General features: G+C 40.3%; 1 protein-coding gene across 6 annotated transcripts in view; it reads right to left on the bottom strand.

Annotated features, from left to right (window-relative positions):
• The window catches only part of scn5lab (sodium channel, voltage gated, type V-like, alpha b), a 102184-nt gene that overhangs the window by 50799 nt on the left and 33775 nt on the right, over positions 1-17610 (bottom strand). For all 6 annotated transcript variants that reach the window (XM_056739000.1, XM_056738999.1, XM_056738997.1 and 3 more), the window contains 10 exons: positions 17270-17518; positions 16325-16388; positions 10402-10543; positions 10059-10256; positions 9799-9966; positions 9334-9675; positions 7155-7263; positions 5097-5335; positions 1935-2108; positions 1497-1853 (listed from right to left, as the gene is read on the bottom strand). In XM_056739000.1, coding sequence (XP_056594978.1) covers positions 1497-1853; positions 1935-2108; positions 5097-5335; positions 7155-7263; positions 9334-9675; positions 9799-9966; positions 10059-10256; positions 10402-10543; positions 16325-16388; positions 17270-17518 — 2042 coding nt within the window. The remainder of the gene's footprint in view (positions 1-1496; positions 1854-1934; positions 2109-5096; positions 5336-7154; positions 7264-9333; positions 9676-9798; positions 9967-10058; positions 10257-10401; positions 10544-16324; positions 16389-17269; positions 17519-17610) is intronic.

Here is a 17610-nt window from a genome sequence, read left to right as displayed (position 1 = left end):
CTAGGTAGTTTCCTACCTTGAATATATAAAAACTTTATTTTTGTGAGTGGATGGCCTTAACATTGCCCCTGATGAACAACTTTAAACATAATTATCTCAATATTGAGATTTTTTGCACCCTCAGATTTCAGAGATTTAAATGGTTGTATCTCAGCCAGATATTCTCCTATTCTAACAACTCATACATTTACATTTACATTTATGCATTTGGCAGACGCTTAAGCGACTTAAATTGCTTTATCCTTTACATTTTACATAGGTATTTGCCATCCCCTGGGATCAAACCCACAACCTTGCGTTGTTAACCCAATGCTCTTACCACTGAGCTACAGGAAAGCTATACATCAATAGAAAGATTATTTGTTCACTTTCAGATGACGTAAAAATCTAAATTTCGGTTTTGTTGTCCAGGGTCACATATGTACAAACACAATCACATATAAACATACACAACAGAAGTAATACACACACACACCCTGCTTTCAATTTTGATGCCCATAAGCCCTTCCAATGGTTAACCCTCTTTTGGGGTTAAAGCTTTGAAGGGTTTAAGGGTGTAGGGGATCAAACAACGATTTCTTGAAATGCCCTTCTGCGTCATCATAAAAAGGAGGTGGCGTCACCACGCAAAGAATCTGTGCAAAGAATCATGGGAGCCCGAAGTGACCATCAGTTGTACCCTTCGAAATACTTCATTCTGAAGCTCCTTTGAAGTAGTCATTTATGAGCCCTTCGGTTTGGAAAGAGCCTTCAGTATGGCGGCCATGATTGTTGTCACTCTGAAGGGCCCTTCGGAGGGCAATATATCTCAGTTGAAACGCAGGGACAGAAAAGAAACACACACACACACAAGCGCATATACTTAATTCACATATATAATTACACGTACAGACAAATACAAATTACATGCATACACATGTACCCAAACACAAAACATGCAGTCACACACACACACACATTTGCTCACATTTAATCAATTATACAAAAAGCCACACACACACAAATGCACAGGATACTAAAACATTGTTTACTGCTAACTGCATTAGATACTGAATGGTGTTTAATGTTTCTAAAAACACAATCCGAATCTGAACACAATATGTATTTAAAAAGTATTATTCTACAGTATATCCTCACGGCATCCATAAATAATACAGTAACAAAAACTATCAAACACATAGAGAGGCCCGCTCGCGCACATCCTTCTAAAAGCAACTTCATTGTAAAACGAGCACAACAGACAGAGACACAAGAGCCAACACTCTGGAGCACGGCAGAAATGAGAGAGAGGCACGACACGGGACAACAGTCCATCAAAATGCCAAGCAAAAATGTCAAGAGGTCAGCGATGATATAAAGACCCCAAACACCAATCACAGTTCAGATACACTCTTAAAAAACACTTTGAAAGTGTTTGTAGGATATCTGTGAGGAAACTAACTGTCAAATTCTGTTTCAACGGTCAAACGTCACCAAAAAAAAGAGAGAAAACTTACCACAAGGTTCCCGATCACCATGACCAGCATGAAGACCAAGATGCAGAGCGGCTGACCGGCGACCTCCATGCAGTCCCACATGGTCTCAATCCACTCGCCGCACAGAACCCTGAACACGATGAGGAACGAGTGGAAGAAATCCTTCATGTGCCAGCGGGGAAGTGTGCAGTCCTTGGAGATCTTACACACGCACGACTCGTAGTTCTTGCCGAACAGCTGCATGCCCACCACGGCGAAGATGAAGACGATGATGGCCAGCACCAGCGTGAGGTTTCCCAGAGCTCCCACAGAGTTCCCGATGATCTTGATCAGCGTGTTTAGCGTCGGCCATGACTTGGCCAGCTTGAAAACTCTCAGCTGTAAGAGAAAGCGACGTTCGATAAATAGAAAACTACCACCAGAACTTTTGAGTGAACTTGTTTAAAGTTAAACCATTACCAATCTGAAGGAGCGCAGGACAGACAGACCCTCAACGTTGGACAGACCGAGCTCCATCAGACTCAGACTGACGATCAGACTGTCAAAGATGTTCCAGCCCTGCTGAAAATAAAAATACGGATCCAGAGCGATGATCTTCAGGACCATCTCTGCTGTGAAGATCCCAGTGAACACCTGAGAAAACATCCACAAACATTACTGTTAGACAGAAACCACACCAGATTCCTTTACATGTGTACTTTTTATCACACTTGACAAGTATACCCTATAGATATGTATAGAACATACTGTGTTTTCAACATTTGGTAGAATTTCTGAACCCTACTATGTTCAATGCTGACGTATACTACAGTATTTACTGCGGATTATTAATTCATTAATTCATACTACAAATTACATTAACTAAACAAAGTGTTTACTGTAGTAAATATAAGGGATGCACTGATAGGATTTTTTAGACGATACCGTTAACGAGTTTAACAAACAACTGTCATCTGAGTCCGGGTCATTGAGAGAGAGAGTTCTGCCAGCGGCTGGAGTGTCACGTGATTCACTTTTGTCTTTACATGGGAAGTTGACCTCAGTTGGTCTGTTTAGTCGCAGCTCCATGTGGTACTTGTAACTTCAGGGAACTATTGAGAGCCTCCATGAACCGCCATTGCTGTGAAGAAACTGTTCCATGGACACGACTCTCTCTCAACGGCTCTGATCTGATTCTGATATTGGTCAATTGCATAGTACTTTGCACCAGTAGCTAGATTTTTCTGCATTCAATTCATCTGACTGAACTAGAATCCATTTTTTTTTACATTTTAAGAGAGAAACACGAGTTAAGATAAATAATACAATAAAACAACATGTCAATCTATCCAATATTTCTTTTATTTACAACTTTAACTCATATTTGACTTTACATTGAACATTTCTTTGATAAATTTAAATAAAAAGCCATTTAACTATTTGCTTAGAGAAAACCGTTGTATTATTTAACTCATCACCTCCACGCAGTTCATTAATAAAGCATTGGTATCTGCCTTTTTCATGCTATTGCCGATATGCCGATGGTGTTCAATGAATATTGGCTGATTTAATATCGGTGGCTGATGTGCATCCCTCATAAAAATTCAAGTATACAGTATTCCCTACAGTTTCTCAATTTAATATAGTTCATCCTACAGTATACTGCAGTATACGTTAACAACGTGTAGGAATTGCTTTAGTGTATCACAGTATACAATTTACTATAGTAAATAATATTCAAGTATATTCACTACGGGCTAAAGTTGATACAGAATACTGTAGTATACATGAAGAATGTGTAGTCAGTGCTGTATACAACAGCATACTATAATTTACTGCAGTGAATACTAAAGTACACTCCAGTATTGTGTTATTTGAATGACTGATTTATTTTCTTGATCATTTTGATTTTGACAGAACCAAATTGATATTCTATTCTCCTCTGTGTGTTTTTGTTAGTTCAGGAAAGCCCTCTTTACTTGTGCTTTTCCCATGAGCCATCGCTCCTCGTTACCATGGACACCAGGACGCTGCACACGACAGGTCTGCTGATTGTTTGTCTGTGGAGTTCTGTTTCATGTTTGCGGAGTGGAGCGTTTGAATGTGACTGTGATACGTGACACAGACGGGAGAGGAGGACCGAACATCTGCCGCTGAAGATGAGCAGATCTACTCACATCCCTAATCAACGCTTTCATCTAACCAATAACAGGAGATCTGGACAGACATCTTAACTCTTCATGAGGGCCAACCTCACCAAAACGTCTCCAGGACACATTTTCAACCGAAAAGCAAGTTGAAGGCCATTAAGAGTCTTTGCATCAGGAGATTATTGTAATACTAATAACCCCTTTTGTTTATATGTAATTATTCTCAATAGTTGAGATTTGACTACTTTAATACACAATTATACTGTATAAGCTGTAACACAGTGAAATTTAAAGAAATGAGGTCATGCAGAATAAAAAAAACATCATTGTGCTGACATGACAGTCTCACAGTTGTCACATCTTGTGATTTTGCAGTACATTTTAACCCAGATATTTCAAATCTCTACTTAAAATGTCTTCAGTGGGTCGTTTTAATATCACTAAAACTGAGATGTTGGCGAGCATAAGAGATTCATACCGGTACATCATGAAGCACATGACCCCACGCCCGCGGCTCAGGGTTGCCCAATGCAAACATTACTGACGCTCACTGAACTTCAAATTCCTCCCAGCTGCTTAAGACTTCAACACACACAAACACACATGCTTACACAAGCTCGCACACACGCACACACGCTCACAGACTCGATGTGACTGCGTCTGGAGAGACATCTCCTGTCACACCACCGCAGCTTCACACATTAACTTCTCCATGAAGCGGTTAACTCATCTCTGACCATCTATGGCCGAGTCTCGGGCCGTGTCCCAAAAACCCTGGAGACGGTAAAACCCTCGGAGTTCATCCTGCGGCCAATGTGACAGACGAGACACGCCATTTTGTAATGACATCATGGTGTTTGTTTTTGAGGTGTGAGTATAGTGACATAACCAAATGCCCCAAACCGTCAGCGGTAAGAAATCTGTGTTGTCTGGACACCTTGACATGGATCTTTATTTTCTCTCAAACATTAACACTTTTTGCATGACGGCAACCTTGTGACCCATCAGCATCTCTCTCTCTCCCTCTCTCTCTCTCTCTCTGTCGGTCATTTAAATGCTGCCTGCATGTTTGTGAGCTGTTCAGTAAACCTGTCAGTCAGAGAACAGCACTACTTTAGTGGTTTAGTTTGGCGGCGTCAGCAGCACAGAAACAACATGTTTCTTTTTTAAACAAACTGTAATTTTGAGTAGATTTAGTGGGGGGGTGAAGGTACACACGTGTGATGACAAAGACATACACAAGCTACTGGACGTGCGTACTGTAGCACAGAGAATCTTTTCATCCTGATGCTGAAGAGACTCAACACCTGCACGCTTCACTACACGACTTCAGCGGAGGAGACAGAAGTATTGATCTGTCCTGATGTGACTGTGTTCAAAACACTCGACTGCTTCACAAAACACACGCTGAATTATCAACATATGACACAGCTGCCGTACAGCTTTCATCATTTCTGCGGTATAATGTTGATGATGTTGACGTAACGCTCACCAGGTTGCCCACAGACAGCATCTTGTTGAACTCGTCCGTCATGGGATAATGTTCCAGTGCCATGAAGAGAGTGTTGAGAACGATGCAGATGGTGATGGCCAGATCCAGGAAGGGATCCATCACCATAAACTTCATCCATTCCTTCAGTCTCAGCCAGCCGGGAGAACACGTCCACACCAGATACTTTTGTGCGAACACGTACCAGCACGGGTGACACCTCTGCTGAGCTTCCTCCAATTCTGTTGAAACAAACATGAGTCACATCAACAATCCTGTATTACGTATCACGTATTACATGAAGTCATGAACGTGCATCGCAGAACAGAGCAAGGCGAGCATTTGTGTTTATAAAGCATACAAAATGAGCGATGTTTTCTCTAGATAAGACCTTTATTCATGGTCTGTTATTGCTTAAAGCCTCTGAAGGAAAAATCCTGCAATGTTTTCATCAAAAACTTTAATTTCTTTTCGACTAAAGGAACAAATACATAAACATCTTGGATGTCATGAGGGTGAGTAAATTATCATGAAAATGTATTTTGAAAGTGAACTACTCCATTAAATGTTGTTCTAAAGAATTATAACCAAATTAAAAATGCAAATGGTAATAATGAATTGAGAAGTGTTATAATGTATTAACCGTAGTTACAATTATCCACGACACATTACAAGGCATAATTAATACATTTAGCCCAAGTTTCACAGACAAGGTTTAAGGCTAGCAGACTAAAATTTACTTTGAGCTGTATTAACTGAAAAAAGCTTGCACGGACATATCTTAAAATATGTCAATGCCACTGTTTTGTCTCAAGATGCACATCAGTAATAGTTTCTTATAAGACATTTTAATAAGAGCAACTTAAAGGCATAGTCCTGGCTAAGGCTAAGCTGTGTCTATGAAACCGGGCCTAAAACTAATGTACAAATCACTTCACACATACATTTTAAATAAAGTGATACCAATTGTTCTTCTAGAAACGAGCCGAGGTCAACACAAGCTTGACATGCGGTGGACAGGACACGGCCATCTAACGAGAAATGAGACAAACACGGACATCTCCCGCGTGTGGATGTATGGCAGTAATGTGCTCCAAACTCCTGATACGAGCCGAGCGCTGGTGTCGTTCACCGCACACTTCATCTCATCACACTGACCAGCAAACACCACACATCAACTCTCTCCTTTTTCTTATACTTGTTGAGTTACGAAACTCATTTTCACAGCATTCTTTTGCATGCTTGTCCAACAAAATTACAACGCTCATTTCTTTTTATAAAAGGCAAACCTGAGTACTTGTGTCAGCGTTTCATATACAAATAAAACAGCGAGCGTCATCTATGGCGGCCGTGTCACCTGACATCACAGGCTCATTACGGTACACTCGGTCCTGCCGTGTCAGCGCTCGCGATAATACGGATTGGCATTTTCACATGCTAGCAGATCTAAACTCAGAACGCTTTGTGCTCAGACCGTCCACTGTTGGCAACTTTTGTGCTGACCAATCGAATGAGAGCCAAATAAAAAATATGGGCCATTTTTTATGACATTTCCACAGCTCAGGTACCGTCTGTTTTTAATATAAACCACCAGCCGTACAAATAAATGCATATGTACGTATCTCATAATATGAATCTCGCTATATATAAATGTGTCATTAAGGGTTAATGTTAGAAAATCCCTTTCCCAGCAGCACCATCACAAACAAACAAAAATAAACGATAAATACTGTATGAAAAACTCTCCTAAACCACAAGAGCACTCGGTCATGTTATTTTCTGTGTAAGACGGCTCAGGTGATGTCACAGTCTGCTCGTGTTCTGACACAGCAGTGGGGGGGTTACACCTCTACACTAAAAACAACAGCGAGTGACATCTCATGGGACGATATTAACCGTGAGCAGATGGAGACGCTCCGGCTGTCCTCGCACGCACCTTGCAGGAAAAGATGTCCTGTGGATTTCACTCGTGCCGAGAACTAGAATCTCATCACGGTCTCAGTGCCGGCTCGCTCGTGGCTGTTGTCGGGCGGTTTGTGTGGAGTTGTACGTCTGTCTTACCTTCCATGGCATCAGTGATGTAGCTGGTGGCGCTCAGGGTCCGGTTTCGACACTCCTGGGGCAGCTGGGGCAGAAGCATACTGCTCAGCTCATTGGTGGAGTTGTGACCCTGGAAGACACATTGAGATTAAACAGAGAACAAACTGAGACGTTTGCAGATTAAAAGGCTCAGATGGAGATGCGTTTTGTTTTTGTATCAACTTAGTCACTCACAGGTGGTTCTTGTAATGTTAGAAGACCTGAAAAAAGAAGTGAGAGTGTGATTGTGTTGAAACACATGATGAGTCTGGAGGTGTACAGAGGTGAAATCATCTGGATTTGAGTTGATATTGAGATCAATACTATTGACTTTTGATTGACAGATGAGACAAATCTGAGCTCAGTTTGACACATTGTTGACGTCTCTTCTCAAACTCTAATGACAGACACATTTGTGAAAATTATCTGAGAAGCACTTGTGACTTAAGCAAAAGTTTCCATTCGCTCTCCATTCAATTTCATTTTCGTCTGGAAAATTAATTGAGATATTAAAGAGACTTTTTTGCGGTTGCAGTTTCTAGGAAAATCAAAAGTCTGAGTGCTTTTAAAAATAACCGCACGTCTCTCTTCAGCAAGACACATAAATGGAAAAATGTTCCTGTCTGTAGCAGAAGAAACCTCAGAGTAACCGTTGTGATGTTTAAACTGTTAAAACACACACACGCGCACACACGTACACACACAAAAATCATCAAGAGTTCACTCAAACAGATATGATTAACAGATTAAAGATATTGTTATCAAGGGAAATTTGTTGTAAATTGTGTTAATTTCTGTCAAAAACTTTTACAGCGGATGTGTTTTTTATTCTACTGTAGGATGGTTGTCTGTAAGAATGACCCTCTGATAGTACAATGTGTTTCTGATGGCAGGTATGACGCAGGAGTGCTTTATCACAGCCCACCGAACGCCCACCGCTGCAGGAAAACACCACTGGGCCACACGCTAACACTTATTCAACATCTGTTGCTATGTTACCATGACTGCATCGCCAAGACAACAGGGTTTCCATGCCTCACTCCAGAATCCAGACAGCTTTATGAGGATGTCTGATATTTCTGGCACAGCGCTCTTACTTTCTGTTTGGTACAAAAAATGTGAATGTGAAAACCCAAATGTCAGATGGGAGAAAAAGAGAGATCTTTAACGTCTCCGCTGTTTCTTTGAGAAAGAACCAAGATCATATGGAGAACAAATTGAGACATTTGCTAAAGTGACCTGAAAAAAAGATTCCAGTAATATGAAAAATATACTATAGTATGTTAAAGTATTTACCAGAGTAACCTGTATAGTTCCTATATACTATATAGTGTTTTGAGCCTAACTAAATTGCATATTAAAGCATAGTACAAAATGTATTACAGTTGATCTATGTACTAAACTTCATACAAGAGAACAGTATTGGGTGTAACTAGTTACTAAGTAATTAGTTACAGTAATTGAATTACTTTTTTACCTTGAAAAGTAAAGTAAGGTATCACTTAAGGATCACTTCTGATGTAATTAAACTAAATACTTTATGTAATACATGTGTGTGCAATAGTCTAAGTCTAACTTTAAAATCTGTGCTTAAATCTATTATTCTCACATTTGTAATAATTTGGTCAGTAAATAATAATGCTTAATTTGTAATTTGTAACTTTAATTAACTACTTTTTCAGAGTAACTTGCCCAACGCTGCTAGAGAATATTATAGTGTATTACTGGGGTACAAAATAAATGACTATCAGTATAATTATTTTATTTTTTACACAGACATGAGTTTGTGTGTATGTTAGTTGAATCTGTTGACTTTAGCCATCTTTGGTGCATTACATGTCAATGGTGAAAGGTTAATAATGAGAAAAAGTGTTCGTTTTCTGTGTTCTTTTCCCAAAGACTGCATGTCTGTAGTTTAAGAAGTTTGAAATATATCTTAATATCCTTTTAGATCCTGATTCTTAATCATAATTCTTAATCGTATATAGCTATATGAAGATCTCAATGTGGCCCCATGCACAAATTCCAAAATTGCACCCATTATCATGGGTGGAAACACAGATGTGGGTCATTTGGGTTTGTCACTAGAAAGGGAATGACCCAAACGCATCACGCTGTTTTCTGAGGTCCAGGACTAACGGATCGGCTCAAAGACACTCACACTTTCCTCTTTGACCTTCTCCATGGTGCAGGCTGGAAGTGGAGACAGCGGCCCCTGACTGGAGATTCCGTTCTGATCGATGGCCACAAACAGTTTCCCGTTCAGACTGGGGAAGAAGAACTGCGAGCTGTGACTGCAGGTGCTCAGAGCGCTCGTCCGTCGCCGGTTCCAGGGCAGCGCTAGTGAGCCGCCGCGGCTGTCCGAGTCTCCGTGATTGCTAAACTCGTCGTCTGCGAAATCCAGCTCTGAGTCCTTGTTCAGCGGTCGGAAGTTAAAGATGCTGACCTGACTTTCACGCCTGGCCCGCAGGGAGAGAGTTCGGACCAGCAGAGAATGTGTTTGCTAGAGGAAATTACAGACAAACATAAGCTGTAGATAAAAATGATCATTAAGTAATAAAAAATGCCATTTTAGGAAATAGGAGGAGAATATTCAACATATTTCATTCATTGGTAGTCAAAGTACCTTCATTCCCTCAATAGTGTCCAGCTTTGTTGTTTTGTTGTCTTCTGTCCCCTCTGACATCGGCCTCGAGCTTTTCCTCCGGTCCAGATTCCCTCTGTTGCCCTGTGAGGAAAAGGGCGACACGTCTGCTGTCAGGATGGACTCGGTTTCCTGTGCTTTCTGAGCCATCTGCAGACACAGACAACACGAGGTGACACGTGTACATGACGCTTCAATATCTTCCCCTATTCGGTTTAACGTTGGCAAAGCCATTTTCATACCTGTTGCTCTTTCTTCAGCTGTTCCATGGCCAGTTGAAACTCTTGTTCTTTCTGGAGGGCTTCAGCGATGGTGGCTTGGTTCTGCTCCTCGTAGGCCATGGCCACCACAGCCAGAATCAGGTTCACCAGATAGAAAGATCCCAGAAAGATCACCACCACGAAAAACACCATGTAAGCTTTTCCCGCCGACCGCAGAGTCTGTTTAAACACAAGAAAATGAAAAAGTCTGTCATGTCGTTTCTCTCTGAATGTCATGATGTGTGTCGGGGGAAATCTTGTCGTTGAAATGATGAACACATTTATTCTGAATATCAGATGTGTGTTTAAGTAAAGAAACACTGACATGATGATAAAGGTTTTCCCAGTAATCTTGAGTCATCAGTCTGAAGAGCGAGAGAAACGCCCAGCCGAAGGTGTCGAAACTCGTGTAGCCGTAGTTTGGGTTCCGGCCTGTCTTCATGCATTGAAAACCATCCGGACATTTCCTGAAGACCAGAGGAAGAAACTTTATCACAAAATATACTTTAAGTGGAATATTATAATTCACTAAAATTGTTGAAATATTTCTGGTTATTGAAAACAAATAAAATGTAGGCCTAAATATTACTTGAAAATCGGAAACTAAATGAAAATGTAAAATGTTGGCTTCGCAATAAACCAAAATGAGATCGAGGCATATAAATTATACATTTAAAAAAAATAAACTGAAACTGAAATAAAAATAAATGATAACCCATTAACACTATTAAAAATTTGAATGATTAAAAATGACCAAAATAAAAAAATGACATGAATGTAAATAAAAGCAAACTCACTACGAGTTTGGTTGTGAACACTTTTAGAAAAACAAAAACTATTGCACTTCTTTGGTTCAAGTTTAAGTGCAATAAAAAGCTCTTTAAAATAACACGGTCCTGTTGTCCAGTCCCACAAACTGTAATTTGTGACTAAAAACTACTGAAGACCATTTTAAAAAGCGAGTGAGCCATGAAATATTTCCTCTATCCAACAGGAACTACATCAGACACATTAATATCTGAATACCCATATACAGTCTTTGACAGAGCTCATCAATAATCGATATGAACCCATATCATCATCTCATCATGTGATCAGTTCTAGAAAGATGACGGTCACGGGGTCTCATGACAGGTTCTCTGAGCGGTGGCGCCACCGTACCCATTTCTTCATCCCCTGCCAGGCATCTCTTACCAGTCTCAGTCGACTCGGGCAGGCGGCAAGCGGCTCTCAGCAGGCTGGCATGCTGAAAGCGTAAGGGTGTGGATGACGGACGCTATCGCACTCAGACACCTCGCAGTGTCCCTGAAGGACGTGCTAATGGACGGGTCCCACTTCAATTCGATTTGGACGGGGGCCTCGGACCCCAGACACGCTGATATCAGCTGCCGTTTCCTTTCTTGAGCGGGCACGCAATGTCAGAACGTGCACTCAGACCCCAAACCGTGAGACTGAGGGAATTTACAGCGACTGCTCGAACAAAAGAATGAAACAACTGACAACTTCTCAGTTGTATTCCTTTGTGTCCACAAAAAATACAGTTTTTAAATGATTGCTGTAAACTTTCAAAAACAAGTTAAAAGCTAAATTTCAAATATGCTTAAAAACTTGTTTTCTTCCAGTTATCAATGCTAACACCATGTTTTCCATAATTTCATGATTACATTTTTTGATATTTTCTTTTGTGAAAGGCACTAAAGAAATCAACTGTAATTGAATCTCCTGACAATGATCTGTCGATTGCTTATCTGACATTGAATATGGGTACAGAACCCAAACTGAAAGCAGCTGGAGAATTCATGCAAGAAGCCCCCCTCACTCATCACGATGGCAGGTGCGATCACATTGCAGGGGCACAAAGCATTTTGCCAGTCTATTTTGGTCAGCAGAGAGTCCCGCTGCCGTTTTCGGGTCTGCAGAATGACAAACACACAAAGACGCGGTCATGGCGAATTCGGTGGCGAGCATGTACACCAATATTCCGGCCCGCCTGTTGTTTCTGCATCAGCGGCCGTGTCTGAATAACTGTTTTGATGTTATGAGCCAAGATGTACTCAAGGTTTCTACCTCTGGGAGTCTAATCTCTGAATGTTTCTGGATCAGGTGGTGCTTCTGATCCACGGTAGTCACGTAGACAAACGTATCACTATAACACAATACAGTCACTGAATATAAAGAGAGGGTTCAGATGACGAGAAATCGATGCTTTATGATCTAAAGATATATCACGTTAATGTGAAAGAGCAGCACGAGCGTTTAACCACCACCTGACGGCAAGAAACAGCTGATGTGATAAGATTTATTGTCTATCATCTTATCATAGGCCATAAACCCCAAAACTCTAAATGACTTAATAGTGATTTCAGCTACAGATCGAGAAACATGACAACAACAGGCCCAGATAATGTCTGAAGACGATCTGCATGGATTTTTGTCGGAGAATCTGCTTTATTCAGTAGCCCAAATATAAATGTGCCTTAAAAATGGAGCTAAATGTAGTCACCAGAGGAGAATTAATCACATTTATTCCTTTGGCAGACGCTTATATCCAAAGCAACTTAAAAAAAGGAGAGCATATAAGCATTTTGTCAACAATTATTTAGTTATTGTTTAGATGTTGCTCTTCATATCTCAGGAGATTTGATGGAGTTCTCAACTCCTAAAATTGCTTAAGTTATGTAAATAAAAACTGAAATAAACACATGAAGAGTCTGGAGGTGTAAATGAATGTAGATTGTAGATGTAAAATCATCTGGATTTGAGTGAATGTGATGAGAACTGTTTGAGATCAAATGGAGATCTTCAAATATATCAACAAATCTGAGCTCAGTTTGAGACATGACTACGTTTACATGTGCACCAGTAATGCGATTATTTCCAATAATCAGAGTAAAGACCTAATCGCAGTAACATGTTTACATGACATTGTGACATCTCTTCTCAAGCTCTAATGACGGAGACATTTGTGAGATTTCTGACTCTTTTATCAGAGAAATATCTGAGACGCAGATGACTTTATTTATTTATTGTTTCTTTCTTAATGCCGTTCCAGCTTCTAAGGCTGTATTCATGATGAGAACTAGTCGAGTCTGTTCTATATACAGGCTGGCTGAGGGACACAGCAGAAGTTTCCATTTGTTCCTCATTTAATCTCATTGTATCTAGGAGAAATATTGTTCTTTCTTTTTTTTCTATTCAGGAGCTTTAAAACTGTTGTGAATTCTGACCGGACGCTACACTTCAACCAGCTGAGCAATGGACTCACTGCTTTCCAAACGCTTTGCAACCTCGACCCTCTAGAGAAATTATAGTCAGATCATATACAGGCCAGTACAAATCTTTTCCTCTATCCCAAAATTCCATGAGCTGTTTGGCAGAAAGCCAGAGACGGGGAGGTGAAACGGGGTGAACGTGTTGGGTTGTTTATAAAACGCTGTCAGGCTTCATCTCAGGTCTCTATCCAGGTTCACAAGGTGACCAGAGAACTCCGCCTGTACACTAACAATGGCTAAAATAAGACGGCTGGATTAATTCATCTAATTGATCCCAGAGGGGGAGAAATTCAACAAAGGAAGCAAACAGACGGATACACGGAACAGCAGAACAAACCTGCTCACACAGACACACGCTCATCCTCTTCAGCTCATCTGATCTTTATTATTTCAATATTTTAATATTGTATTTTGTGTTAATATTGTGTTCAAATAAAATAAATACATGCGATAAAAAACCACTGTGTTTAGTTAAATCTAAAGTTCACAATCTTCAACGGTAAGAGAAAATAATGGAAAAATATTTATAGATCAGAAAATAATTATGGCGAGCTGAAGGTCATCTAAGTTTTCACTAGAAACTTCATTAAAAAGAATGACACACGTTAATCTGAAAGGAAAACAACAGCATGTTTCTGTGTCTGCTCGTGCGGGTGACCCATCTGAAAGCACTACAGAGGTCAAATCTAAGGCTTTGAAAATAAAAACAAAGCAGGTTTATTAATGGACTCTTGTTTTAATGGGCGTACACTAACACCCTATAATAACTGCGGCTTCATATCGACATGTTTGGACTTCCAAGAAAATCACAGAGTAATAAAATTGGGTTCTTTGTCAACATGAGTGTTTGGAAGCACAGATGAAGGTCAACTGTTCATTATAAGGCCATTATATCACACGAGAGATACCATTCAACATCAGTTTGTATTTATAACCAATAGTCAAAGACAAACTGGAATGAAATAGTATACATTACTTTATCTCATCATTCTCAGCTTTGGAGAGTCACTAAGAGATCAAATATAACAGCTTTACCAGTAAACTACTTTTCCCAACATTTTGTGGCACTTTATGTCACATTGCATCTTTAAATAATCTAAAGCATATCATGGCTATTCATAACTACACAGAGCAAAATTATAAACGCAACACTTTTGTTTTTGCCCCCATTTTGCATGAGCTGAACTCAAAGATTTAAGGCTCTCTGAAATACCTTTGGAGACAGCTTATGGTAGAGAAACATTTTAGAGTGGTCTTTTATTGTGGCCAGCCTAAGGCACAACTGTGCAATAATCATGCTGTCTAATCAACATCTTGATATGTCAAACCTGTGAGGTGGATAGATTATCTCGGCAAAGGAGAAGTTTTCACTAACACAGATTTAGATAGATTTGTGAACAATATTTGAGAGAAATAGTCCTTTTGTTTACATAGAAAAAGTCAGTTCAGCTGATGAAAAATTGTGCCAGAGTGTTGCGTTTTTAATTTTGTTCAGTGTATTTATAAGGTAGCTAATTTGTGTGAATTCTTTCATATGTTTTCATAGTCTGATCTGGTTTTAAGGGGTTATGCTTCTTTGTTGTTTTCTTTATTACTATATTATGAGTCAAATCAGATTGAATAATCTCTCTCTCTGTGTATCAGTCTACAGATTCTAAAAGCTTCTGTTTTGTGAAGTGTTTAAGAGGCATGCGTCACAAGCGCTTGTCTCAGTTTTCATTGGGGCTTTTATCTGACTTGGACACAGGGCTGTTATCACAACACAAGACGGTCAGATTTGTGTGTTTGTGTCTTTGATGTTACAATCAACATTTACAGACTGTGTCGTAATTCACATCAACAGACCATCAGACAGAAAACCCTTCACACCGCCGTCCAATAACTCAAAACACTTTCCATTTAGCATTTGATGTACATCCTGAATGAAATATCACGTCATGCCATTTAAAATAACGTTAAATCCATTTGAGTTGTAACAGAACGAGAGAGGTTACTGTTCACACAGCAGACACCTCTAAACATGATTACTGATCAGACAGAATGACCGAAGCTCTAAGTGAAATTCAAGAAGCCTTGGAGAGAACATGATGCATTAAACTCGTCTCCTCTGCACCATCTCGCTGGATACTTCCACGGACAAAATTAGATTTTTCAGCATGATGTTTTGATAATAAGAAAATAAAACAATTACTCTCTGCCTCTGTCAGCACTATTTGCAGAGGTATCAGTACGTTGAGATGATGTGTGCTTTTATTTGAACCTGGCAGACAACATAACAGACCAAAAAAGCTATAAACATACACTAAATGAGGGACCAGAGACACAATTACAGTACACCCCAGAACATCCCAGAGACTGGGGGTAAGTTCTTTTGTCTTTAGCCAGTCACCCAATCACCAACCACCATCTTCCTACAGTATAGACCAACTGTAAACCATCTAACAACCAACTAGCTACCATTTAGCACCAACTTCACAATCAATAAACCAGCGCATTTAGAAATCAACTGACAACCACCTAAAATCCACCTAACAACAATCTGAAAACAATCTAACAACCACCTTACATACACCTAGCAACCATCTATCAACCACCTACAATCCACCAAGAAACCATCTAACATAAACCTAACATAAACCTAGCAACCATCTTACAACAACCTAAAATCAACCTAATCTACACCTAGCAACCATTTAACATTCACCTAACAACCATCTAAAACCTACCTAAAACACACAGTGGTACCCATCTAAAAAACACCTAACACACACATAGAAACCATTTAGCATCTACCGAGCAACCTCCCAGAACATAGCAAACGCCACACATAACCCCCAGTGTTGCAGAAGGAAGTTTAGCACATGCAAACACGTACAATAACTAACATGTTTATTATACTTTTTCAATCCTCTTCAAACACACAACTGAGAAAATTCAGTAAGATATGAGTCTGACCCGGACCTGATGTTCACTTACCCAGCATCACTTGCGTTTCCACATATTAAGGCGTCCTTAGCTCCTTCCACTTTGAAGTAATTGTCTGAAAGCACAAAGAACAGATTCTGACATTCAAACAGGGAGCAAATCCTCATCATTACTGAAGCCTAAGCAGCAGATCTGCTTCTCTCATCAAGATGTGCCAGATGAGTGAATTTTTAAACTGCATACAGTACATTTAACACTTCTTTGCATTTCCTCCTCAGAAGTTATAGCACAAAGCTCACGGTTGAGTTATAGGAGGTGAAATGTACACTATAGGCTGAACCTCTGGATGTTTTTTTCCCATTTAAAGAGAGTGACGGAGAGATTAGATGTGCAGCCTCAGGTCTGTATCCCTCCCATGCGGACACAGACCTCCATTTTATCTCGTCTCATTTTCATGCTTTTGTCCATTTGCTACGGGCTGGAGAGTCGAGGGGCCGCAGGGGGAAACTCCAGCGCTCCCGGTTGGCAGACGGCCCTCCAGCTGTCTACATTCTGTGTTCCAGCAAAACCTTAAACATTTACCAGCGCGAGTCGGACCGCCATAAAAGTTACGTACTGTCTTTAACAGACATCATTCAGAGGCTTTTGATTATAAGTTTCTGTAGACTTCTCAAACTTTCAGTGCTAATAAAAACCTGTTAAATTCAGGTGGAACTTCTGGCTTCTGGACATTTCAATAATTAGCATACCATGACAAAGCATACGAGCGTCTCTATTTCCGTCTGTGTCCTACATCTGCGTACTGCAGGTCAACGTATTGAGTGCCAACGCTGTCCTAATTGCTATTCTAATGAAATGAGACCAACCAAAAATAAGAGTAAATCTCAGCTAGACGTCAGGTTCTCTGACAGCATAGTCATTCAACAGATAAAAGCTGAAACATCATTTGAACATGATTGTGACACACACGTGACCACTGAAGCCCACACGACTGACCTTCATTAGTGAGGAAGTCCTCCACCGAAGACCAGTTTCTGTTATTGCAGATAAAAGTGCTGTTGTAATATGAAGGTATGGTGGTGTTGAGACAGTGCGCGGGGCTGCGGACGCATTTCTGTCGCAGGTTTCCCATGAAGAGCTGCAGGCCAATGAGAGCGAACACGCTGAGGCAGAAGACGGTGAGGATCATGACGTCAGCCAGCTTCTTCACCGACTGAATCAGAGCACCAACGATAGTCTTCAGACCTGATCCACACACAAAGACAAGCGTGATGAACCGCATACGTTCTAATAAGGACTTTTTCATTTCATAACATATCAAATCTGAGAGTCACACC

This window comes from Triplophysa dalaica, chromosome 23 (genome assembly GCF_015846415.1).
Source record: "Triplophysa dalaica isolate WHDGS20190420 chromosome 23, ASM1584641v1, whole genome shotgun sequence".
Taxonomy (NCBI): domain Eukaryota; kingdom Metazoa; phylum Chordata; class Actinopteri; order Cypriniformes; family Nemacheilidae; genus Triplophysa; species Triplophysa dalaica.
The sequence above is the reverse complement of the archived record's forward strand: the minus strand, read 5'-3'. Positions and strand labels throughout refer to the sequence as shown.